The sequence below is a fragment of the Eurosta solidaginis genome, chromosome 1 (assembly GCF_040869045.1).
Source record: "Eurosta solidaginis isolate ZX-2024a chromosome 1, ASM4086904v1, whole genome shotgun sequence".
In the NCBI taxonomy this organism is placed as follows: domain Eukaryota; kingdom Metazoa; phylum Arthropoda; class Insecta; order Diptera; family Tephritidae; genus Eurosta; species Eurosta solidaginis.
The window spans coordinates 298,525,356-298,551,416 of NC_090319.1; the positions used below are offsets into that span (position 1 = coordinate 298,525,356).

The 26,061-nt window shown below is 34.0% G+C and overlaps 1 protein-coding gene across 5 annotated transcripts in view; it reads left to right on the top strand.

Annotated features, from left to right (window-relative positions):
* The first annotated feature begins 6,391 nt into the window (after positions 1 to 6,391).
* The window catches only part of yem (yemanuclein), a 123,827-nt gene continuing 104,157 nt past the window's right edge, over positions 6,392 to 26,061 (top strand). For 3 of the 5 annotated variants that reach the window (XR_010948970.1, XR_010948971.1, XM_067761173.1), the window contains exons 1-6: positions 6,392 to 7,500; positions 7,582 to 7,791; positions 10,921 to 11,668; positions 11,734 to 11,878; positions 12,058 to 12,294; positions 12,360 to 12,431. Coding sequence is in view for 3 of the 5 variants with exons in the window: in XM_067761173.1 (XP_067617274.1) it covers positions 7,198 to 7,500; positions 7,582 to 7,791; positions 10,921 to 11,668; positions 11,734 to 11,878; positions 12,058 to 12,294; positions 12,360 to 12,431 (1,715 nt within the window). In the remaining 2 variants the exon portion in view is untranslated. The remainder of the gene's footprint in view (positions 7,501 to 7,581; positions 7,792 to 10,920; positions 11,669 to 11,733; positions 11,879 to 12,057; positions 12,295 to 12,359; positions 12,432 to 26,061) is intronic. The other 2 variants (XM_067761175.1, XM_067761174.1) reach the window with 2 other exon arrangements.

Below are 26,061 nucleotides of genomic sequence, written 5' to 3' on the forward strand. Positions count from 1 at the left end.
TGACTAGAGTTTAACCCTGCAACTTCGCCGCTTAAGCTGAGAAGAGGAGCACAATCTTATGTTATCGAACACAGAACAAACATTGTAATGGGTAAAACTGTAGTCAACTTCAACTGGAGTTTACACTCGCACTGAAAAGCCGGGCACTAGCGGCGCGACATGTAGTGGCAGAGGGGCTATATATTTTTTTCTGTTTGCTGCTGTTTTTTGAGTTGATCCAAATGGTGATATAAATATGTGCTTTCGTTCAATAGTTGAGTGATCACTTTCTGAATGCACCGTTTAGTATTGTTTATCCACCCACCGGTTGGGGTCAAATTACCAAGCATAAAATTTAATAAAATTACTTGCTAACTTATTAAATTTTGATGAGCTCGAGGCAGTTTAAAAAATTTAAACACTGTTTAAATGTTTATATTTCAATTTTATTTGGTCGATATTTCGATCTCATTCTGAGATCTACCTCATGAAACAATTGAATATGTTTTACCGTCAAAATTTAATAAATTATAATATTTGAAGGCAAATAAAAATATTTTTAAAAATTACTTGCTAACATATTTTGTCTCCTATTCTTTTGTTAAAATGCAAAGAGTGAAAGCACCCATAGCCTAAGCAAATGTCGAATTATTCGTTTTATGCTGTACATGTAGCAAAAGGTGAAGCCAACTTTTTTATGTCACATGTCGCTAAAAAATACATATGTAAGAATGCGTTGAACGCATCTATATGAAAAAGTTGATTGTGACACGACCATTACTTTGCGGAAAGGGAAGAAGCTGGCAGCATAGTTGGGTATGTTTATTTTAATGGTAAACGCCAGATAGGCAACATATCCGTCGTCACATCCTTCATTTTTTGCCGATTTTCTACTACTGATATACGTCAGTCACGTCATATAAGTTGCACTTTGGTTTTTTAGCCATTTCAAGTAGTCGTCTGTGTAAAATTGCTGTTTAAAATTGAGCAATGCTATTAGTTGACAATTTATTAGTATTTTCATAACGGAATCTAAATTTTTATTACCAAATAAAAGTATTTACATCAGTCGCTATATGTCTCACTATATGTGGCATGTCAATCATTGTGAATCATAACTATCATTATAAATATCATTCACAATGATGTCAATGCTGTGGCGTATGTCGTAAAAGTGACGGATTGTATCTGTCATAATAACGAGCGCTTTCAGCAACCGCACCGTTGAGTACTTTCGATCCACGCTTTTAGTAGAACAATTAGGACTGTGATATATACTGTAAGATTTAATAATTTAGGTGTAAAGTTTTAATGTTAAAAATATATAATTATGTACAATATGGAATTTTTTTGTCGGAGACGAAGCAGCCTAATTATCGTTAAAGGATATAATGAATTTATAAAGTGTTATATTTCTTTACAGTCAATTTATTTTTTACTTGTTAGTTAATTTTATTAACCAGTAATAAAAGCTTATTTTTAAAAAAGTTTTTTTCTTTAATTTTATTAAATTTTTAACATTTTGATAAGAATTAATAGCCTTTATATTAAATAATATATTTTTAAATTTTTGAGCTGAAGGCCAATTTAAATAAAAACACAACTTTTTGTATTATAGTTGTATAATTTATTCTTGTCGATATTTCGGCTTTATTCTAAAGCCATCTTCGGGACTAGGGGTATAAAAAAAAAAAAAAAAAAAACAAACCATTAGAACGTATTCTACATAATGTTTACGTATATACATATAATAAGCGACTTACTCATATAAATATGTTCTATCGACTAAATTAGCAATGGCCAAAAATCTTTGTTGAAGGTACAAAAAGCGAAAGTATGAAAAATAAACAAATGTACAGAATACCGCAAATGTAAACAAATTTTCAAGAACAGTAAGTATAAACAAAAATTTTACAATAATAAAATACATGTAATAATAAGACATAACTTAGTATGTATATCAACCCCCTTTTGCTTAGTTGTTGTCTTGAAGTATGCTGGATGCTGAATATTCTTATTTAAGTGAGCGCGGTGTATGTTGCTGTTGTTTCAAAATCAAATTGCGATAAGCACTCGCACAGTGGGCAGTGTCCATTTTAAAATTAATTCGTTTTTCACTAGGAGTGTTCAATATATGTAGCATTTCTAAGGTATAGCGTTTTTGGTAATGTTTTTCCTTCTCCAATATATTTACGTTCTCAAAATCAGGGTGATGTCCTGTATCTTTGCAGTGGGCAGATAGGGCCGTCTTATTTCCTGAAAAACTGTTCCTTAATTTTATGTTTGACCTGTGACCGGAAATCCTTGTCATGAGCTTGAGTTTTGTTGTCCCCACATATACCTTCTCGCATACGCGGGACCCGTCGCCGTTGCATGGGATTCGATAAACTACGTCAGATTTCTCGAACTTGGGGATCTTATCCTTTATGTTATTAAAAACTTGCCTTAGTGTATTTTTGTACGTGAACGCTAGATTATAGCTATCCTTGTCGTATAGATTGGAGCTCCTTATCCTCTCCGATAATCCTGGAACATATTCCATTGTCAAATACTTTTTGTTAGCCGCGTCCGTTCTTTTTTCTTCATTATTTTTCGTGGTATGAAAATTGTGGATAAGTTTATTTGTTAACTCTTTGGGAAAGTCGTTCTGTTCCAGGGTTACTTTAATTATTTTAATATTTTTCTCGTGGAAAACCTCATCACTGATTGTGAGAACCCTTCTAATAAGTTTTTTTTTTTTTTTTTTTTTTTTTTTTTTTTTTTATACCCCTAGTCCCGAAGATGGCTTTAGAATAAAGCCGAAATATCGACAAGAATAAATTATACAACTATAATACAAAAAGTTGTGTTTTTATTTAAATTGGCCTTCAGCTCAAAAATTTAAAAATATATTATTAAATTTTTAGTTAATTTTATTAACCAATAATAGGTTATTTTTAAAAAAGTTTTTTTCTTTACCTTTATTCTTTACTTTTTAGTTAATTTTATTAACCAATAATAAAAGCTTATTTTTAATAAAAAATTTTTATTACCAAATAAAAGTATTTACATCAGTCGCTATATGTCTCACTATATGTGGCATGTCAATCATTGTGAATCATAACTATCATTATAAATATCATTCACAATGATGTCAATGCTGTGGCGTACGTCGTAAAAGTGACGGATTGTATCTGTCATAATAACGAGCGCTTTCAGCAACCGCACCGTTGAGTACTTTCGATCCACGCTTTTATTAGAGCAATTAGGACTGTGATATATACTGTAAGATTTAATAATTTAGGTGTAAAGTTTTAATGTTAAAAATATATAATTATGTACAATATGGAATTTTTTTGTCGGAGACGAAGCAGCCTAATTATCGTTAAAGGATATAATGAATTTATAAAGTGTTATATTTCTTTACAGTCAATTTATTTTTTACTTGTTAGTTAATTTTATTAACCAGTAATAAAAGCTTATTTTTAAAAAAGTTTTTTTCTTTAATTTTATTTAATTTTTAGTTAATTTTATTAACCAATAATAGGTTATTTTTAAAAAAGTTTTTTTCTTTACCTTTATTCTTTACTTTTTAGTTAATTTTATTAACCAATAATAAAAGCTTATTTTTAATAAAAAAATTTTCTTCTTTAATTTTATTTTTTACTTTTTAGTTCGTTTTATTTACAAGTAATAAAAGCTTGTTCTTAGAAAAGCTTTTTTCTTAAATTTAATTTAAATAGCATTTTTTTTTAATTTGTGGTAGGGTAAAATATTGTTTAAGTTAGTTATGTAATCTTTACTTAGTTATTTGTAACGTTTCTCATCCTATCCATTTCTTTTAATGCATCAACATTACAAGGTTTCTTCGAAGTCAACTTTGAACAGTCAAGTTCTTCGATTCGAAGACCTCCTAAAGACCTAACTCGGCTTAAAGCCACATAAGCTTGACCAGCAGCAAATAATTTGCAGCCTAGATAAATAACAACATGATCTACAATAGTTCCCTGCATTTTGTGCACAGTTGAAGCCCACGACAAGACAATCGGGAGCATTCTTCTTTCAGCTGTGCCGTGATTAAATTTAGAAGGAAATTGAACTGATTTAGGCTGTATTATGTGAACGCCATCGTTACCAAAATCTACGCGAACCGATGGTATGTCGTTATGGTATATTTGAGCACGTATGTAATATGGCCATATAATTTCAGTGATGTGACCTATTGCTCCATTTAAAAGCCCTTAGCAACGTCAACGTTAGATCTCAACATAACTTTAGCACCAACAAATATTTCTAGTTCTTTTGGAAGACCTAATGTTTTGTTAATGTCTGGGTGTATTTTATTATTAAAATCAATCTGATCATTGTTTTTTGGTCCATCAATTAATTGATCTTGCTAATAATCAGTTATAAGCTGAGTGAAAGAAATTGTGCTTTTGAAACGATACGTTGAGCCAACTGTCAACAACCAATCGATAAAAACGTTGAGTGAATAGAGCGGAAAATTTTTATGCTCACTAATTTGTCGTAAAGTTGCAACTGTGCGTTCCAAGAAGCTTATCACTAATCAACTTCGCCAGCTTTTGGAATGCGCCCCATGCTTTGTTCGACTCATTCAAATGAATTTGTATATATGTGCATACACCAGTTCACGTGTTCTTGCAACAACAAAACGTTAAATACATACATGCATACATATGAATATACAGATTTTTAAGAAAACATATCGTATGTGTTTGCCAAAAGTGGCTTCACTTCGGATGTCAGCATCTTCGGTTGCCAGATCTTTCGCGTTCAACGCTAACGCGGTATCAGGATGAAAAAGACTCTCAACCAAATTACTGATACGAATCGCTACGTTTAAATAACCCTGACTGAGTATGAACAATCGAAATAAAATGTGCCTAAGTTAGTTAAAGCATTTTTGACAGACAGCATATATAAAATTGTGTCAAACAGTGCTAACTAACTTAAAATCATATTTTATTGTGACTTTGCCTATGTCGCGTTCAGTTTACAACTACTCATTGCAGATCTCTGCTCTGTAGGTTAAAACTGTAGAACAAAATTAAATGCGCAGAAAAGTATGCAACATTAAGGAATAACGTCCATTGTATACACAAACAAAGCAAAGTTACATCGTTCTTGAGCTGCTGTAGGTTATTCACCATCCCTCTAAACAAAAGACTTAGGCTTTTATTCCCAAGTGAACCCAAAAATTTACCGATAACTCTGTTATCGATTAATTTTTCGGATTTTCGCAAAGTAATATTGCATTGTCTTCGGAGTTATACATGTGTGCAAAATTTCAGCTCAATCGGACACCCGGAAGTGTATCAAATTTAACTTGCAAGATTTGATTACAAACAACAGCCAAGTGAAAGTAAATAAAAGCTTATAATTATAAAAAGTTGTGTTCGCTGAAAGCACCAAACGTGTCGTTTCTGAAACTAAGATCGTCTGACCTTGCCGAGAACGAGAAAGCAAATCTATATATCTGGAGGTTTTCTATTTTTTTACATCTATAGACGTTTACGTCTAAACTTTATATGGACTGCTAAGCGTCAAACTTTATCTACTCTTCTGAAATTGCCGCGCATAAAATAGGACAAGAACGCATTATACTCAGATTCAACAGAAATATGTGTCTTTGTTTCACCTCTACACTAAGTCAATGTATCACCTCTTAAAATGGTGCGTGTCCACAATTCATCGGAACTGATTCAGCTATATGGTTATACACTATGGCATTCAGAGGGTTCTGTCTCCGCTTTTCGGTACACCCTGTGCTGTAGCTAGTTATTTAACCACTGCCGCTAGATGGGTATCCTAAGTATTATCTAAGCGAAGATATGCGTTTTTTTTTACGCGCAAACGTAAACGCATACGCGTGTAAAAAGAAACACGGATGTTATTATATATTCTATAGTTTACAGCCGCCGTGTTGTGATGGTAGCGTACTCCGCCTACCACACGGAGGATCCTGGGTTAACGCACCGGAAAAAGTAATATCAAAAACTTCAGAAACAAGTTTTTTCAATTAGAGGACAATTTTTCTAAGCGGGGTCGCCCCTGGTAGTGTTTGGCAAGCGCTCCGAATGTATTTTTGCCATTAAAAGCTTACCAGTGAAAAGTCATCTGCCTTGCAGATGCCGTTCGGAGTCGGCATTAAACAAGTAGGCCCCATTCCGCCAATTTGTAGGAAAAAAATAGGAGCACGACGCAATTTGGAAGAGAAGCTCGGCCTTAGATCTCTTCGGAGGTTATCAAGCCTTATATATTTTATTTTTTTTATAATTATTTAACTTATCAGGTCTATCTCCCGGTCCCTGGCTGCACTATACAAAACTGGCGTGCAACTATTGAAACAGACCTATTGAATCATGCTCTTTATTTTTTTGAAAAATGCAACCGTAATGTCGGGATATAACAGAAACAGAGATAAATGTTACAAAATAACAAAATGCAAATCTATACATTGAAAAATTAGCAGATTTGCAGGAGTACGACCAATTTAAAATTAAATAGATACAAGTGAAAAATTAAAACGCGTAACTACGGTGAAAAAGAGTTTGTTATTCGCTTAATAAAATAAAATAGGTTTTTTGAGTAGTTAAATAGAATATAAAATTAGTCACGTCTGCAGCTAATCTCCATTATGCTAAAAAGTATCCGCAGTAGCAGAAACCAAGGCAGCTTAGGCTGAAGTCGAATAGTGCAAGAAATCTGGCCTTTTGTGCTATTCCATAGGCGGTTTTGTACAAAAAAGGACCAGTAAAGATAAAAGTTGTTGAGGAGTGTGCGTATGGACGTGAGTGCGTATGCGCTAGAAAAAAGATGTGAAATAAGAAATTAGCGCCAATGGCACAAAGTAGAATTGGAAGAATTACAAACGAACATATATTACATACGCGAAGCGAATTAAGAGAAAATCCAGAAAATACATCCATATATATATATATATATATATATATATGAAATATTACAGAAATAATAAAATAGCTTTCGTTAACACTTAATTTCAATTTAAATAACAACGATTATTATATATATGTAGTGCACTTAAAAATAAGTAAATTGCTGGACAAAACAGTCCTGTGAAGCTTATTGCATGAGATAATTTGAAAATATTCTACGTACATGAGTGAAGAGGTCATATTTGAGTCCAACAATTATCTGTAAATTTTTAATATAATACCAATTTGGTGAAAAAACTAACAAACAAGTAGACTTGTGCCAATGTCCGAAATGAAACGAGTTTCGCTCACCACAGTAAGTAGTAGCGCATCATCTTTAGCTAACTTTGGCGTTGGGGGTAGTAACACGGCCGGTTCTTCGGGAGGTATTAACAACAGTGCTTTAACCGCTGCAAGTTCAGCCCGCTTCGGTGGTCCACAAAATGCGGATCGTGCAAGTGCTGCTGGTTCGTCAAATGCTGATCGCAAAACAAATAAAACGATGCGGCTCGCTATAGAATTATTTCCCACAGACTCTTGCAAATACCCTGAGTTTAATTATTCCAGACTAATGCATTTAGAGAAGGTAAAATTATAGATACATACATATCTATAAATACATTATTTATTAAATTCAAAATTACTGATACACTTTTTGAAATTGCAGAAGAAACTGAAAAAATTAAAACAAAAAACAAATGGTTTCGATAATCCATTTAACGATAATGATGATGATGTCGCTCGAATTGCACGTGAGTTAGAAAAGAAATATGGCACTTCATATGGAAGCGGCAGAGGACGCAGTAAAAAAGATGATCTCTGTGACATTGGGATGGGCTATGATGAATCCGATTCGTTTATAGATAATACAGAAGCAGTAAGTATTAAAATATTTGGGTTATACGTAGCAACTCTTAAAGATGATTCATTAAAAGGTAAACCGCGTTAGTTTCGCAAATTTACACGAAAAAAATTAAATTCTGTAAGCATTATATGTGTACACTGATGATTAAAAATTAATGGAAGGGGTTATGTATGCTGTTTACTGGTCAAAAAACAAATAAGTAGATCCCATAGGCAGTCAGATCACTGCAGTCTATTTAAGGCGGAAATTATAGGCTTGAAGAAAGCTGCAGTCGCATCAATATATATACTGATAGTCAGACGCCTATTAAAACAATGTTTCCTTTTGACCCCTGAGCATCACCTACATTGCGAGGCCAAAGAGCTCAACATTAAAGAGCACAACGAAATGATGAACAGACAGTTTGTCTCAAACCAGGACACCCTAGCAAACAACTGCTTGATCTAGAGCCGCCTTCAAGAGGGTTAAAAGAACATCACCATAAGCACTATGACGAGATCCGACACCCGCCAACACAGTCGTTTGATCCAGACGAGCATGAGAAGGCCCTGGGCCAAATCCACACCGAATTGGTAAACGCTTTTGCCAGGACGTGTCCAGTGAACCCCGTAGACCCCAAAGTCCTTGGCGAGTGTTCTTGATGTTGATTGTCCTTTGCCGGATGCAGATCCCGTACGTTCCCGTACCTTCCGCTACCAATCACCATAAAGTACTAGCCCGACCATCTCGGGAACGATTTGGTGCAACCACATGAAACCTTCTAGACCATACGGCCCTCCCACCCCCTAGATCCATCACAGGATTCGCCACGGGTAGGTAATGTTGACAATTGGGTTGGAGAAGCTATATATTGCACTAGCAACCCCTTGAGAGGGTTGCGCTATACAACCCCTTGAATCAATTTGGTATTGTAACGAATTTAGGGAAATCCTGGTTATTATGCACCCTCTGCTAACGTTCGTATCGCTGAATTGTCGAACAAATAACTCCAATACACAATATTGCAATATGGTCTTTATTTAGTCTACCTTGGAAGTAGTACAATTATACTTCAATATAACGTACTTCACAAAAGCGTGTTTAAATAAAACTGAGTACTGATTCCTCAACTTGCGCTGCTTTTATACTCTCGGGTTTCTCGTTCACCCATTTCTCATAAGGTCTAGTCATTTCGCGAAAATGTGTTCGAGAACAGTTGTATCTCATGCTTGGGTATACATGTATATTTGTAGGTTATGCTTTTCTTCTAGCCATATGTGTGTGCATGTGTGAGTAACAACTCTTAGCTGATGACTACATATTTATGTGATATATTGTTGTTGTTGTTGTTGTAGCGATAAGGTTGCTCCCCGAAGGCTTTGGGGAGTGTTATCGATGTGATGGTCCTTTGCCGGATATAGATCCGGTACGTTCCGGTAACACAGCACCATTAAGGTACTAGCCCGACCATCTCGGGAACGATTTATGTGGCCAAATTAACCCTTCAGGCCATTCCCTCCCACCCCAGCCCCAAGTTCCATGAGGAGCTTGGGGTCGCCAGAGCCTCGTCTGTTAGTGAAACAGGATTCGCCGCGGATGGGTGAGGTTGACGATTGGGTTTGGAGAAGCTATATATTGCGCTGGCAACCTGAAAGGTTGCGCTACCCAGCCCCTTGAATCTGGCATTTTAGTCGCCTCTTACGATAGGCATACCTACCGCGGGTATATTCTGACCCCCTGATGTAAAATTTAAAATATGTAGATGCGCCAATGATTATACGACTTTCACCCATGAGTTACCCAATGTATCCACTTAGACCGTTTATGATTTCGAGAGCGGCGTCCTTGGCCGAATAGGTACTCCCTAACGTTTCAAGGTGTTTTTTTTTTTTAGCTCGGAAGCATAGCGCGACAAAAGCATCCGTCAGAAAGTCTGCGGAGCTATACCTAAAGCTTCTTGGAAAGTGACGTCAACGAGAGTATGAATTCGAAGTCGCAGTCCTATGGCTTCTGTGCTGGCATATGGTATAAGGGCCAGGATGCGTGGTAGCGACTGGTGATCGATGTGTCCCCTAATGACACCAACCATCACTTCAATTGTAATGTGGAAACAACGCCTCCAACCCCTGTTGAAACTACAAGTTTCCTTGTACTCCCGTTAGAGGACATTGATGACAATTTGTGATCGGTCGCACCCATTGGATGAGGCGTACCACTGCTACAACAACAACAACACGAGTCCCTTGGCCCAACTTCGTTCTGGATACTGTAGCAAGTTTACCTCTTGTTTGCCCAGGATCAACAACGACATACGTATGTATGTCCTGCATGCGATGTGTCCCCACATGACACCAACCACCTTTTCACTTGTAATGTCGAACATACGCCTCTTAACACCAACTTCTCCCAGTAGAGAACTGTGCCGCATGGCTGGAGTCCTGGTATGATTCACATGCTCCATGAAACTACATAATTCATCCAACTCAAATGGCGTGATGATCTCGATGACGTGTTTCGAAAAATAAAAATCATATTGTAGCGAATTTTGGGGAATTCCTGACTATTTTGAAGCTTCTGTTAACGTTCGTATCTCTGAACTGTCAAATAAATAACCCAAATATTTAGTATAGCAAAACGTTCTTTATTTAAACTACCTTGCGAGTAGTGCTTCATAATTACAATTATCGCGTACTTCACCAATAGTGTGTTTAAATCAAACTGATTCCCGATTCCTTGCGCTGCTTTTATACTCTCAGCCTCGTTCACCTGTTTCTCCTAAGGTCTAGACTTTTCACGAACACGCCTTCTGGAACAGTTGTATCTCATACTTGGTTATTTATCTATATACATGTATATCTGTAGTTTATTATTTCTTACAGCGTGTGTATATGTGAGTAACAGCTTCTGCTCTTAGCTGATGATAACGCGATGTGTGATTGTTTCTCTTTCTTCTTCGCTCTTATCTGCTGCTGGTTACGTGTGTGAAATATTCTTCGTTGCCTTCTATGTATGTGTGTAAATGGCTTACTGTAGTGATGTTAGAAGTGCTAATATTCGCCACAAGATTTTAAAAAACTTTTTAAGTAGTACGATTTTAGAGTTACTTTTTCCTTGTTGGTGTATAGATACATCATTCATATAACTTATTATCCTTGCTTTTAGTACGACGAAATAATCCCGGAAGAAATGGAAACCATTGAGGGTGGCTTTTACATTAATTGCGGCCCATTGGAATTCCAAAAACTTCACACAGAATCAACTACCACAAAAACAGACGAAATTATAAAAATGCCAAATCGTCCAAGAAAACGTGTTATATCTTCTTCTTCTTCGGAGAGCTCCTCTAGCGGAAGTGACGAAGAGGCCGATGAAGATGCCGAATCTGATGGAGAGGTATCCAGTGCAGATACAGTTAAAGGCAGCAAAAATGGTAACGCCATAACACAGCCTGCTGAAAAACGTCAACGCACCAATTCAACTGTCAATCCTACAACGACAACAAAGAAATCCAAGCCTAGTCAAGAAACTAGCAACACTAAAAAGGGGAAAGTTGTTAAAAATGCGGTGATCGTCAATTCATCAACATCAAATTCCCCGAAACCGTCATCAGTTGGTTCAGACTCTGATAAAGAACGCGTGCGACAAAAAACTGTCAAAACAACTACAATAAAAGATATGCTCAAAGCAAAACGCGACAATTTTCTAAAAATGCAAGAAGGTAACGGCGGTAATGGAGCGAGCGGAAATTCAGAGGGCAAAGTAATCAATGGTGAATTAAAAGGTACTGATAGTAAATCGTCTGATGAAGATGATTCCTCTTCAAGTGGCGAATCAGATGAGTCTAGCGATGATAGTGACTCCAATGATACAGAACCAGAAGAAAAGAAAACTAACGATGGAGGAACTGAAAGTAAGTTGTTGTTTAAATATGTATATAATTTACTTAAGCTGATTTCTCATTGTTATTCCCCGCAGAGTTGCGTACCAGCGATACTAATTTACCCAATATCGAAGCTGACATTTTATCGGAGGTGCAACAATTTAAAGAAATTGTAAAATTAAAAAACATGACCGGTCAACGTTTTCAATTTGATGATTCGTTAGTCGAAGTCTTCTTGAAGTAAGTGTCAAAACAGCATTAATTTTTGGAATTGAAACTTCGTAAAGGTCTTTCTAGGTGTCCAGTTGTACAAACACTTAACACATTTTTAAAAAATTTATGTAACGTCAGCCCAGGCATAGAAGTTTAGTTTTTCGATTGAAATTTAATTTCTATTCCCTCTTTCCTGTTTTGTCTAGAATCGATGATGCGTTACTGTGTGTTGAAAAAACTCAAAGGAATATGGTTTTTGCACATTTAGAATTTCATCTTTTACTGCCTAAATATTTTTTTCTACGCAAAGCAAAACAGTTGCGAATTAAGGAAGAAAAAATGAAAAGCAAAAGAGCACTAGCAAAATTGCGTAAAGCTATAATAGAAGCAATGCCGAATGTTATTGCAAATTTCGAAGCAGATATTAGAAAGCATGCTGAACTGTGAGATAATCATAATATTGTTATTATTTTGAAAAACCAATAAACATTACTCTTTATGTTTTTAGCGCTGTTAATGTAAATACTGATCATCCACCAAAAATGCCAAAGAAGAAATTCCCATGGAACAATAACTTGAGGTAACTTTATGAAACTCTTTTTTTAAGTATTAAGCCCTGGAAAACAGCACGATGGTTGCACAGTCTGAAATTCTGCTTATCTGTAGATCTGGTGACGAAAAACATAGCGTTAAAAAATGCAACGAAACTCAATGCCTCAGGGCAGCTTGAGCGTAGACCATACGGCCATAGTAGTATAAAAAAATAAATGTAAGGCGCGATAACCTCCGAAGAGATCTAAGGCCGAGCTTCTCTTCCAATTTGCGTCGTGCTCCTCTTGATTTTCCCTACAAATTGGCCGGACGGGACCTACATGTTTTATGCCGACTACGAACGGCATCTGCAAGGCAGATGAGTTTTCACTGAGAGCTTTTCACGGCAGAAATACACCCGGAGCGCTGCCAAACACTGCCGAGGGGCGACCCCGCTTAGAAAATTTTTCTTCTAATTGAAAAACCTTATTTCTAAAATGTTGATGTTGCTTTGCCCGGGAGTTGAACCCAGGGCATACGGTGTGATAGGCGGAGCACGCTACCATCACACCACGGTGGCCGCCATAGTAGTATAGAATCAGCAAATATTGGACGAACAGACCACCTGAAAGCATGAATGCGCTTCTTTGAGAATCCTAGATGCAACCATAAGGGCGCCAATATAGCCGACGAAGCGTGCATGTGAACACTGATGGTTCCAAAGTAATAGAAAGGGTAGGGTCTGCGGTTTATTGTGCTGTTCCGGAAAGACACAGATCCTAAACTTCAGCCGCGTAAAGTTTTAAATTTACAGCAAAGCAGCAACTAAGGCAAACATCTCGCATAGCACAACATCTAAGAGTGTTTTAAAGTGTTAGATAGACCTAGAGAGAATCGGGATAGGGAGACACATGCATTTACATTGGCTCCCCGATCGTATGGGTATATATAGAAATGAAAAAGGAGATGGGCTAGCTAAAAAGTGCGCATCCCACGAAGCTCGTAGTTACTCTTGACTATAAAAACTGTAGTCCCATGAAGGATATTCCCACTGGACATTGCTTTTTGTCGTCATATGCTTTTAACTTCGGCCTGGTCTGTGATAGCAGGTGCAGGAAGTGCATATTGCAGGAGGAAACGACCGAGCACGTTCTATGCTAGTGTCCTACACTCGCCACGCTAAAACTCCAGCTTTATTGTGTTAAATCGTACGTCCGTCGTTTTCCCATCGTTTGTCCATGTTTGTCCAGGAAAAATTTTAGTTTGGCCACCTTTTGTTAAAAAGTTATTTAGAAAAAAAAAATCGTGTGTGAAGTTGGCACCTCCATTTGCGAGTAATTAAAAAAACCAAATGCCATTCGTTTTCCATCGTTTGTTCAAATTTGTCCAGGAAAAATGTTCGTTTGTCCACCTTTTTTTTAAAACGTTATAACAACAATGTTTTTTTTTTTTTCGAAAACTCCCATAATTTTTTTTCGCATTATTGTGCTAAATCGTATGTCCGTCGTTTGCCCATCGTTTGTCCATGTTTGCCCATGAAAAATTTTCGTTTGTCCACCTTTTTTTAAAAAGTTATAACAAAAATATATTTTTTTTCGAAAACTCCCTAAATTTTTTTTTTCGCATTATTGTGCTAAATCGTATGCCCGTCGTTTGCCCATCGTTTGTCCATGTTTGCCCATGAAAAATTTTGGTTTGTCCACCTTTTTTTAAAAAGTTATAACAAAAATATATTTTTTTTCGAAAACTCGCAAAATTTTTTTTTCCCATTATTGTGCTAAATAGTATATCCGTCGTTTGTCCATCGTTTGTCCATGTTTGTCCAAGGAAAATTTTCGTTTGTCCACCTTTTTTTAAAAAGTTATAACAAAAATATATTTTTTTTCGAAAACTCGCAAAATTTTTTTTTCGCATTATTGTGCTAAATCGTATGTCCGTCGTTTGTCCATCGTTTGTCCATGTTTGTCCAGGAAAATTTTTAGTTTTGCCACCTTTTGTTAAAAAGTTATTTTAAAAAAATCGTGTTGAAAGTTGGCACCTCCATTTGCGAGTAATTAAAAAAACCAAATACCATTAATTTTCCATCGTTTGTCCACGTTTGTCCAGGAAAATTTTTCGGTTGTCCACATTTTGTTAAAAAGTTATAACAAAAATATTTTTTTTCGAAAACTCCCAAAATTTTTTTTCGCATTATTGTGCTAAATCGTATGTCCGTTGTTTGCCCATCGTTTGTCCATGTTTGTCCAGGAAAAATTTTAGTTTGGCCACCTTTTGTTAAAAAGTTATTTAAAAAAAAAAAAAAAAAAAATCGTGTGTGAAGTTGGCACCTCCATTTGCGAGTAATTAAAAAAACCAAATGCCATTCGTTTTCCATCGTTTGTTCACGTTTGTCCAGGAAAAATGTTCGTTTGTCCACCTTTTTTTAAAAAGGTATAACAAAAATGTTTTTTTTTTTCGAAAACTCCCATAATTTTTTTTCGCATTATTGTGCTAAATCGTATGTCCGTCGTTTGCCCATCGTTTGTCCATGTTTGCCCATGAAAAATTTTCGTTTGTCCACCTTTTTTTAAAAAGGTATAACAAAAATATATTTTTTTTCGAAAACTCCCAAAAATTTTTTTTTTTCGCATTATTGTGCTAAATCGTATGCCCGTCGTTTGCCTATCGTTTGTCCATATTTGCCCATGAAAAATTTTGGTTTGTCCACCTTTTTTTAAAAAGTTATAACAAAAATATATTTTTTTTCGAAAACTCCCAAAATTTTTTTCCCATTATTGTGCTAAATAGTATGTCCGTCGTTTGTCCATCGTTTGTCCATGTTTGTCCAAGGAAAATTTTCGTTTGTCCACCTTTTTTTTAAAAAGTTATAACAAAAATATATTTTTTTTCGAAAACTCCCAAAATTTTTTTTTCGCATTATTGTGCTAAATAAGTATGTCCGTCGTTTGTCCATCGGTTGTCCATGTTTGTCCAGGGAAAATTTTCGTTTGTCCACCTTTTGTTAAAAAGTTATTAAAAAAAAAAAATCGTGTGTGAAGTTGGCACCTCCATTTGCGAGTAATTAAAAAAACCAAATACCATTCGTTTTCCATCGTTTGTCCACGTTTGTCCAGGAAAATTTTTCGTTTGTCCACATTTTGTTAAAAAGTTATAACAAAAATATTTTTTTTCGAAAACCCCCAACATTTTTTTTCGCATTATTGTGCTAAATCGTATGTCTGTCGTTTGCCCATCGTTTGTCCATGTTTGCCCAGGAACAATTTTCGCTTGTCCACCTTTTTTTAAAAAGTTATTTAAAAAAAAATCGTGTGTGAAGTTGGCACCTCCATTTGCGAGTAATTAAAAAAACCAAATACCATTCGTTTTCCATCGTTTGTCCATGTTTGCCCAGGAAAAATTTTCGATTTTCCAGCTTTTTTTAAAAAGTTATAACAAAAATATATTTTTTTTCGAAAACTCCCAAAATTTTTTTTTCGCATTATTGTGCTAAATCGTATGTCCGTCGTTTGCCCATCGTTTGTCCATGTTTGCACAGGAACAATTTTCGCTTGTCCACCTTTTTTTTAAAAAGTTATTTAAAAAAACTCGTGTGTGAAGTTGGCACCTCCATTTGCGAGTAATTAAAAAAGCCAAATGCCATTCGTTTTCCATCGTTTGTTCACGTTTGTCCAGGAAAAATGTTCGTTTCTCCTCCTTTGTATGTATGTATGTATGTATGTATATATGTGTTAAAAAGTTATAACAAAAATATTTTTTTTTCGAAAACCCCCATAATTTTTTTTCGCATTATTTTGCTAAATCGTATGTCCGTTGTTTGCCCATCGTTTGTCCATGTTTGTCCAGGAAAAATTTTAGTTTGGACACCTTTTGTTAAAAAGTTATTTAAAAAAAAAAATCGTGTGTGAAGTTGGCACCTCCATTTGCGAGTAATTAAAAAAACCAAATGCCATTCGTTTTCCATCGTTTGTTGACGTTTGTCCAGGAAAAATGTTCGTTTGTCCACCTTTTTTTAAAAAGTTATAACAAAAATGTTTTTTTTTTTCGAAAACTCCCATAATTTTTTTTCGCATTATTGTGCTAAATCGTATGTCCGTCGTTTGCCCATCGTTTGTCCATGTTTGCCCATGAAAAATTTTCGTTTGTCCACCTTTTTTTAAAAAGTTATAACAAAAATATATTTTTTTTCGAAAACTCCCAAAATTTTTTTCCCATTATTGTGCTAAATAGTATGTCCGTCGTTTGTCCATCGTTTGTCTATCGTTTGTCCATCGTTTGTCCATGTTTGTCCAAGGAAAATTTTCGTTTGTCCACCTTTTTTTAAAAAATTATAACAAAAATATATTTTTTTTCGAAAACTCCCAAACATTTTTTTTCCATGTTTGTCCAGGAAAATTTTTAGTTTGGCCACCTTTTGTTAAAAAGTTATTTAAAAAAAATCGTGGGTAAAGTTGGCACCTCCATTTGCGAGTAATTAAAAAAACCAAATACCATTCGTTTTCCATCGTTTGTCCACGTTTGTCCAGGAAAATTTTTCGTTTGTCCACATTTTGTTAAAAAGTTATAACAAAAATATTTTTTTTCGAAAACTCCCAAAATTTTTTTTTCGCATTATTGTGCTAAATCGTATGCCCGTCATTTGCCCATGTTTGCCCATGAACAATTTTCGTTTGTCCACCTTTTTTTAAAAAGTTATAACAAAAATATATTTTTTTTTGAAATCTCCCAAAATTTTTTTTCGCATTATTGTGCTAAATCGTATGTCCGTCGTTTGCCCATCGTTTGTCCATGTTTGCCCATGAAAAATTTTCGTTTGTCCACCTTTTTTTAAAAAGTTATAACAAAAATATATTTTTTTTTTCGAAAATTCCCAAAATTTTCTTTTCGCATTATTGTGGTAAATCATATGTCCGTCGTTTGCCCATTGTTTGTCCATGTTTGCCCATTAAAATTTTTCGTTTGTCCACCTTTTTTTAAAAAGTTATAACAAAAATATATTTTTTTTCGAAAACTCCCAAAATTTTTTTTTCGCATTATTGTGCTAAATAGTATGTCCGTCGTTTGTCCTCGTTTGTCCATGTTTGTCCAAGGAAAATTTTCGTTTGTCCACCTTTTGTTAAAAAGTTATTAAAAAAAAAAAATCGTGTGTGAAGTTGGCACCTCCATTTGCGAGTAATTAAAAAAACCAAATACCATTCGTTTTCAATCGTTTGTCCACGTTTGTCCAGGAAAATTTTTCGTTTGTCCACATTTTGTTAAAAAGTTATAACAAAAAATATTTTTTTTCGAAAACCCCCAAATTTTTTTTCGCATTATTGTGCTAAATCGTATGTCCGTCGTTTGCCCATCGTTTGTCCATGTTTTCCCATGACAAATTTTCGTTTGTCCACCTTTTTTTAAAAAGTTATAACAAAAATATATTTTTTTTCGAAAACTCCCAAAATTTTTTTTTTCGCATTATTGTGCTAAATCGTATGCCCGTCGTTTGCCTATCGTTTGTCCATCTTTGCCCATGAAAAATTTTGGTTTGTCCACCTTTTTTTAAAAAGTTATAACAAAAATATATTTTTTTTCGAAAACTCCCAAAATTTTTTTTCCCATTATTGTGCTAAATAGTATGTCCGTCGTTTGTCCATCGTTTTTCCATGTTTGTCCAAGGAAAATTTTCGTTTGTCCACCTTTTTTTTAAAAAGTTATAACAAAAATATATTTTTTTTCGAAAACTCCCAAAATTTTTTTTCGCATTATTGTGCTAAATCGTATGTCCGTCGTTTGCCCATCGTTTGTCCATGTTTGCCCATGACAAATTTTCGTTTGTCCACCTTTTTTTAAAAAGTTATAACAAAAATATATTTTTTTTCGAAAACTCCCAAAATTTTTTTTTTTCGCATTATTGTGCTAAATCGTATGCCCGTCGTTTGCCTATCGTTTGTCCATGTTTGCCCATGAAAAATTTTGGTTTGTCCACCTTTTTTTAAAAAGTTATAACAAAAATATATTTTTTTTCGAAAACTCCCAAAATTTTTTTTCCCATTATTGTGCTAAATAGTATGTCCGTCGTTTGTCCATCGTTTGTCCATGTTTGTCCAAGGAAAATTTTCGTTCGTCCACCTTTTTTTTAAAAAGTTATAACAAAAATATATTTTTTTTCGAAAACTCCCAAAATTTTTTTTCGCATTATTGTGCTAAATCGTATGTCCGTCGTTTGCCCATCGTTTGTCCATGTTTTCCCATGACAAATTTTCGTTTGTCCACCTTTTTTAAAAAGTTATAACAAAAATATATTTTTTTTCGAAAACTCCCAAAATTTTTTTTTTTCGCATTATTGTGCTAAATCGTATGCCCGTCGTTTGCCTATCGTTTGTCCATGTTTGCCCATGAAAAATTTTGGTTTGTCCACCTTTTTTTAAAAAGTTATAACAAAAATATATTTTTTTTCGAAAACTCCCAAAATTTTTTTTCCCATTATTGTGCTAAATAGTATGTCCGTCGTTTGTCCATCGTTTGTCCATCGTTTGTCCATGTTTGTCCAAGGAAAATTTTCGTTTGTCCACCTTTTTTAAAAAGTTATAACAAAAATATATTTTTTTTCGAAAACTCCCAAAATTTTTTTTTCGCATTATTGTGCTAAATCGTATGTCCGTCGTTTGTCCATCGTTTGTCCATGTTTGTCCAGGAGAATTTTTAGTTTGGCCACCTTTTGTTAAAAAGTTATTTAAAAAAAATCGTGTGTGAAGTTGGCACCTCCATTTGCGAGTAATTAAAAAAACCAAATACCATTCGTTTTCCATCGTTTGTCCACGTTTGTCCAGGAAAATTTTTCGTTTGTCCACATTTTGTTAAAAAGTTATAACAAAAATATTTTTTTTCGAAACTCCCAAAATTTTTTTTTCGCATTATTGTGCTAAATCGTATGCCCGTCATTTGCCCATGTTTGCCCATGAAAAATTTTCGTTTGTCCACCTTTTTTTAAAAAGTTATAACAAAAATATATTTTTTTTCGAAAACTCCCAAAATTTTTTTTTCGCATTATTGTGCTAAATAGTATGTCCGTCGTTTGTCCATCGTTTGTCCATGTTTATCCAGGGAAAATTTTCGTTTGTCCACCTTTTCTTAAAAAGTTATTAAAAAAAAAATCGTGTGTGAAGTTGGCACCTCCATTTGCGAGTAATTAAAAAAACCAAATACCATTCGTTTTCAATCGTTTGTCCACGTTTGTCCAGGAAAATTTTTCGTTTGTCCACATTTTGTTAAAAAGTTATAACAAAAAATATTTTTTTTCGAAAACCCCCAAATTTTTTTTCGCATTATTGTGCTAAATCGTATGTCCGTCGTTTGCCCATCGTTTGTCCATGTTTGCCCAGGAACAATTTTCGCTTGTCCACCTTTTTTTAAAAAGTTATTTAAAAAAAAATCGTGTGTGAAGTTGGCACCTCCATTTGCGAGTAATTAAAAAAACCAAATACCATTCGTTTTCCATCGTTTGTCCATGTTTGCCCAGGAAAAATTTTCGATTTTCCAGCTTTTTTTTAAAAAGTTATAACAAAAATATATTTTTTTTTCGAAAACTCCCAAAATTTTTTTTTCGCATTATTGTGCTAAATCGTATGTCCGTCGTTTGCCCATCGTTTGTCCATGTTTGCCCAGGAACAATTTTCGCTTGTCCACCTTTTTTTAAAAAGTTATTTAAAAAAACTCGTGTGTGAAGTTGGCACCTCCATTTGCGAGTAATTAAAAAAGCCAAATGCCATTCGTTTTCCATCGTTTGTTCACGTTTGTCCAGGAAAAATGTTCGTTTGTCCTCCTTTGTATGTATGTATGTATGTGTTAAAAAGTTATAACAAAAATATTTTTTTTTCGAAAACCCCCATAATTTTTGTTCGCATTATTTTGCAAAATCGTATGTCCGTTGTTTGCCCATCGTTTGTCCATGTTTGTCCAGGAAAAATTTTAGTTTGGACACCTTTTGTTAAAAAGTTATTTAAAAAAAAAAATCGTGTGTGAAGTTCGCACCTCCATTTGCGAGTAATTAAAAAAACCAAATGCCATTCGTTTTCCATCATTTGTTGACGTTTATCCAGGAAAAATGTTCGTTTGTCCACCTTTTTTTAAAAAGTTATAACAAAAATGTTTTTTTTTTCGAAAACTCCCATAATTTTTTTTCGCATTATTGTGCTAAATCGTATGTCCGTCGTTTGCCCATCGTTTGTCCATGTTTGCCCATGAAAAATTTTCGTTTGTCCACCTTTTTTTAAAAAGTTATAACAAAAATATATTTTTTTTCGAAAACTCCCAAAAATTTTTTTTTTCGCATTATTCTGCTAAATCGTATGCCCGTCGTTTGCCCATCGTTTGTCCATGTTTGCCCATAAAAAATTTTGGTTTGTCCACCTTTTTTTAAAAAGTTATAACAAAAATATATTTTTTTTCGAAAACTCGCCAAAATTTTTTTTTCGCATTATTGTGCTAAATCGTATGTCCGTCGTTTGCCCATCGTTTGTCCATGTGTGCCCAGGAACAATTTTCGCTTGTCCACCTTTTTTTAAAAAGTTATTTAAAAAAAAAATCGTGTGTGAAGTTGGCACCTCCATTTGCGAGTAATTAAAAAAGCCAAATGCCATTCGTTTTCCATCGTTTGTTCACGTTTGTCCACCTTTGTATGTATGTATGTGTTAAAAAGTTATAACAAAAATATTTTTTTTTCGAAAACCCCCATAATTTTTTTTCGCATTATTTTGCTAAATCGTATGTCCGTTGTTTGCCCATCGTTTGTCCATGTTTGTCCAGGAAAAAGTTTAGTTTGGCCACCTTTTGTTAAAAAGTTATTTAAAAAAAAAAATCGTGTGTGAAGTTGGCACCTCCATTTGCGAGTAATTAAAAAAACCAAGTGCCATTCGTTTTCCATCGTTTGTTGACGTTTGTCCAGGAAAAATGTTCGTTTGTCCACCTTTTTTTTAAAAAGTTATAACAAAAATGTTTTTTTTTTCGAAAACTCCCATAATTTTTTTTCGCATTATTGTGCTAAATCGTATGTCCGTCGTTTGCCCATCGTTTGTCCATGTTTGCCCATGAAAAATTTTCGTTTGTCCACCTTTTTTTAAAAAGTTATAACAAAAATATATTTTTTTTCGAAAACTCCCAAAATTTTTTTTTTCGCATTATTGTGCTAAATCGTATGCCCGTCGTTTGCCCATCGTTTGTCCATGTTTGCCCATGAAAAATTTTCGTTGGTCCACCTTTTTTTAAAAAGTTATAACAAAAATATATTTTTTTTCGAAAACTCCCAAAATTTTTTTTCGCATTATTGTGCTAAATCGTATGCCCGTCGTTTGTCCATCGTTTGTCCATGTTTGTCCAGGAAAATTTTTAGTTTGACCACCTTTTGTTAAAAAGTTATTTAAAAAAAAATCGTGTGTGAAGTTGGCACCTCCATTTGCGAGTAATTAAAAAAACCAAATACCATTCATTTTCCATCGTTTGGCCACGTTTGTCCAGGAAAATTTTTCGGTTGTCCACATTTTGTTAAAAAGTTATAACAAAAATATTTTTTTTCGAAAACTCCCAAAATTTTTTTTCGCATTATTGAGCTAAATCGTATGTCCGTTGTTTGCCCATCGTTTCTCCATGTTTGTCCAGGAAAAATTTTAGTTTGGCCAACTTTTGTTAAAAAGTTATTTAAAAAAAAAAAAAATCGTGTGTGAAGTTGGCACCTCCATTTGCGAGTAATTAAAAAAACCAAATGCCATTCGTTTTCCATCGTTTGTTCACGTTTGTCCAGGAAAAATGTTCGTTTGTCCACCTTTTTTTAAAAAGTTATAACAAAAATGTTTTTTTTTTCGAAAACTCCCATAATTTTTTTTCGCATTATTGTGCTAAATCGTATGTCCGTCGTTTGCCCATGAAAAATTTTCGTTTGTCCACCTTTTTTTAAAAAGTTATAACAAAAATATATTTTTTTTCGAAAACTCCCAAAATTTTTTTTCCCATTATTGTGCTAAATAGTATGTCCGTCGTTTGTCCATGTTTGTCCAAGGAAAATTTTCGTTTGTCCACCTTTTTTTAAAAAATTATAACAAAAATATATTTTTTTTCGAAAACTCCCAAAATTTTTTTTTTCCATGTTTGTCCAGGAAAATTTTTAGTTTGGCCACCTTTTGTTAAAAAAATATTTAAAAAAAATCGTGTGTAAAGTTGGCACCTCCATATTTTTTTCGAAAACTCCCAAAATTTTTTTTCGCATTATTGAGCTAAATCGTATGTCCGTTGTTTGCCCATCGTTTGTCCATGTTTGTCCAGGAAAAATTTTAGTTTGGCCAACTTTTGTTAAAAAGTTATTTAAAAAAAAAAAAAAATCGTGTTGGCACCTCCATTTGCGAGCAATTAAAAAAACCAAATGCCATTCGTTTTCCATCGTTTGTTCACGTTTGTCCAGGAAAAATGTTCGTTTGTCCACCTTTTAAAAAAGTTATAACAAAAATGTTTTTTTTTTTCGAAAACTCCCATAATTTTTTTTTGCATTATTGTGCTAAATCGTATGTCCGTCGTTTGCCCATCGTTTGTCCATGTTTGCCCATGAAAAATTTTCGTTTGTCCACCTTTTTTTAAAAAGTTATAACAAAAATATATTTTTTTCGAAAACTCCCAAAATTTTTTTTCCCATTATTGTGCTAAATAGTATGTCCGTCGTTTGAGTTGGCACCTCCATTTGCGAGTAATTAAAAAAACCAAATACCATTCGTTTTCCATCGTTTGTCCACGAAAATTTTTCGTTTGTCCCCCATCGTTTGTCCATGTTTGCCCATGAAAAATTTTCGTTTGTCCACCTTTTTTTAAAAAGTTATAACAAAAATATATTTTTTTTCGAAAACTCCCAAAATTTTTTTTCGCATTATTGTGCTAAATAGTATGTCCGTCGTTTGTCCTCGTTTGTCCAAGGAAAATTTTCGTTTGTCCACCTTTTTTTAAAAAGTTATAACAAAAATATATTTTTTTTCGAAAACTCCCAAAATTTTTTTTTTTCGCATTATTGTGCTAAATCGTATGCCCGTTGTTTGCCCATCGTTTGTCCATGTTTGCCCATGAAAAATTTTGGTTTGTCCACCTTTTTTTAAAAAGTTATAACAAAAATATATTTTTTTTCGAAAACTCGCCAAAATTTTTTTTTCGCATTATTGTGCTAAATCGTATGTCCGTCGTTTGCCCATCGTTTGTCCATGTGTGCCCAGGAACAATTTTCGCTTGTCCACCTTTTTTTAAAAAGTTATTTAAAAAAAAATCGTGTGTGAAGTTGGCACCTCCATTTGCGAGTAATTAAAAAAGCCAAATGCCATTCGTTTTCCATCGTTTGTTCACGTTTGTCCAGGAAAAATGTTCGTTTGTCCACCTTTGTATGTATGTATGTGTTAAAAAGTTATAACAAAAATATTTTTTTTTTCGAAAACCCCCATAATTTTTTTTCGCATTATTTTGCTAAATCGTATGTCCGTTGTTTGCCCATCGTTTGTCCATGTTTGTCCAGGAAAAATTTTAGTTTGGCCACCTTTTGTTAAAAAGTTATTTAAAAAAAAAAAATCGTGTGTGAAGTTGGCACCTCCATTTGCGAGTAATTAAAAAAACCAAATGCCATTCGTTTTCCATCGTTTGTTGACGTTTGTCCAGGAAAAATGTTCGTTTGTCCACCTTTTTTTTAAAAAGTTATAACAAAAATGTTTTTTTTTCGAAAACTCCCATAATTTTTTTTCGCATTATTGTGCTAAATCGTATGTCCGTCGTTTGCCCATCGTTTGTCCATGTTTGCCCATGAAAAATTTTCGTTTGTCCACCTTTTTTTAAAAAGTTATAACAAAAATATATTTTTTTTCGAAAACTCCCAAAATTTTTTTTTTCGCATTATTGTGCTAAATCGTATGCCCGTCGTTTGCCCATCGTTTGTCCATGTTTGCCCATGAAAAATTTTCGTTGGTCCACCTTTTTTTGAAAAGTTATAACAAAAATATATTTTTTTTCGAAAACTCCCAAATTTTTTTTTCGCATTATTGTGCTAAATCGTATGCCCGTCGTTTGTCCATCGTTTGTCCATGTTTGTCCAGGAAAATTTTTAGTTTGACCACCTTTTGTTAAAAAGTTATTTAAAAAAAAATCGTGTGTGAAGTTGGCACCTCCATTTGCGAGTAATTAAAAAAACCAAATACCATTCATTTTCCATCGTTTGGCCACGTTTGTCCAGGAAAATTTTTCGGTTGTCCACATTTTGTTAAAAAGTTATAACAAAAATATTTTTTTTCGAAAACTCCCAAAATTTTTTTTCGCATTATTGAGCTAAATCGTATGTCCGTTGTTTGCCCATCGTTTGTCCATGTTTGTCCAGGAAAAATTTTAGTTTGGCCAACTTTTGTTAAAAAGTTATTTAAAAAAAAAAAAAAATCGTGTGTGAAGTTGGCACCTCCATTTGCGAGTAATTAAAAAAACCAAATGCCATTCGTTTTCCATCGTTTGTTCACGTTTGTCCAGGAAAAATGTTCGTTTGTCCACCTTTTTTTAAAAAGTTATAACAAAAATGTTTTTTTTTTCGAAAACTCCCATAATTTTTTTTCGCATTATTGTGCTAAATCGTATGTCCGTCGTTTGCCCATCGTTTGTCCATGTTTGCCCATGAAAAATTTTCGTTTGTCCACCTTTTTTTAAAAAGTTATAACAAAAATATATTTTTTTTCGAAAACTCCCAAAATTTTTTTTTCCATGTTTGTCCAGAAAAATTTTTAGTTTGGCCACCTTTTGTTAAAAAGTTATTTAAAAAAAATCGTGTGTAAAGTTGGCACCTCCATTTTTTTTTCGAAAACTCCCAAAATTTTTTTTCGCATTATTGAGCTAAATCGTATGTCCGTTGTTTGCCCATCGTTTGTCCATGTTTGTCCAGGAAAAATTTTAGTTTAGCCAACTTTTGTTAAAAAGTTATTTAAAAAAAAAAAAAAAATCGTGTTGGCACCTCCATTTGCGAGCAATTAAAAAAACCAAATGCCATTCGTTTTCCATCGTTTGTTCACGTTTGTCCAGGAAAAATGTTCGTTTGTCCACCTTTTTTTAAAAAGTTATAACAAAAATGTTTTTTTTTTCGAAAACTCCCATAATTTTTTTTCGCATTATTGTGCTAAATCGTATGTCCGTCGTTTGCCCATCGTTTGTCCATGTTTGCCCATGAAAAATTTTCGTTTGTCCACCTTTTTTTTAAAAAAATATAACAAAAATATATTTTTTTTCGAAAACTCCCAAAATTTTTTTTCCCATTATTGTGCTAAATAGTATGTCCGTCGTTTGTCCATCGTTTGTCCATCGTTTGTCCATCGTTTGTCCATCGTTTGTCCATGTTTGTCCAAGGGAAAATTTTCGTTTGTCCACCTTTTTTTAAAAAATTATAACAAAAATATATTTTTTTTCGAAAACTCCCAAAATTTTTTTTTCCATGTTTGTCCAGGAAAATTTTTAGTTTGGCCACCTTTTGTTAAAAAGTTATTTAAAAAAAATCGTGTGTAAAGTTGGCACCTCCATTTGCGAGTAATTAAAAAAACCAAATACCATTCGTTTTCCATCGTTTGTCCACGAAAATTTTTCGTTTGTCCACATTTTGTTAAAAAGTTATAACAAAAATATTTTTTTCGAAAACTCCCAAAATTTTTTTTTCGCAT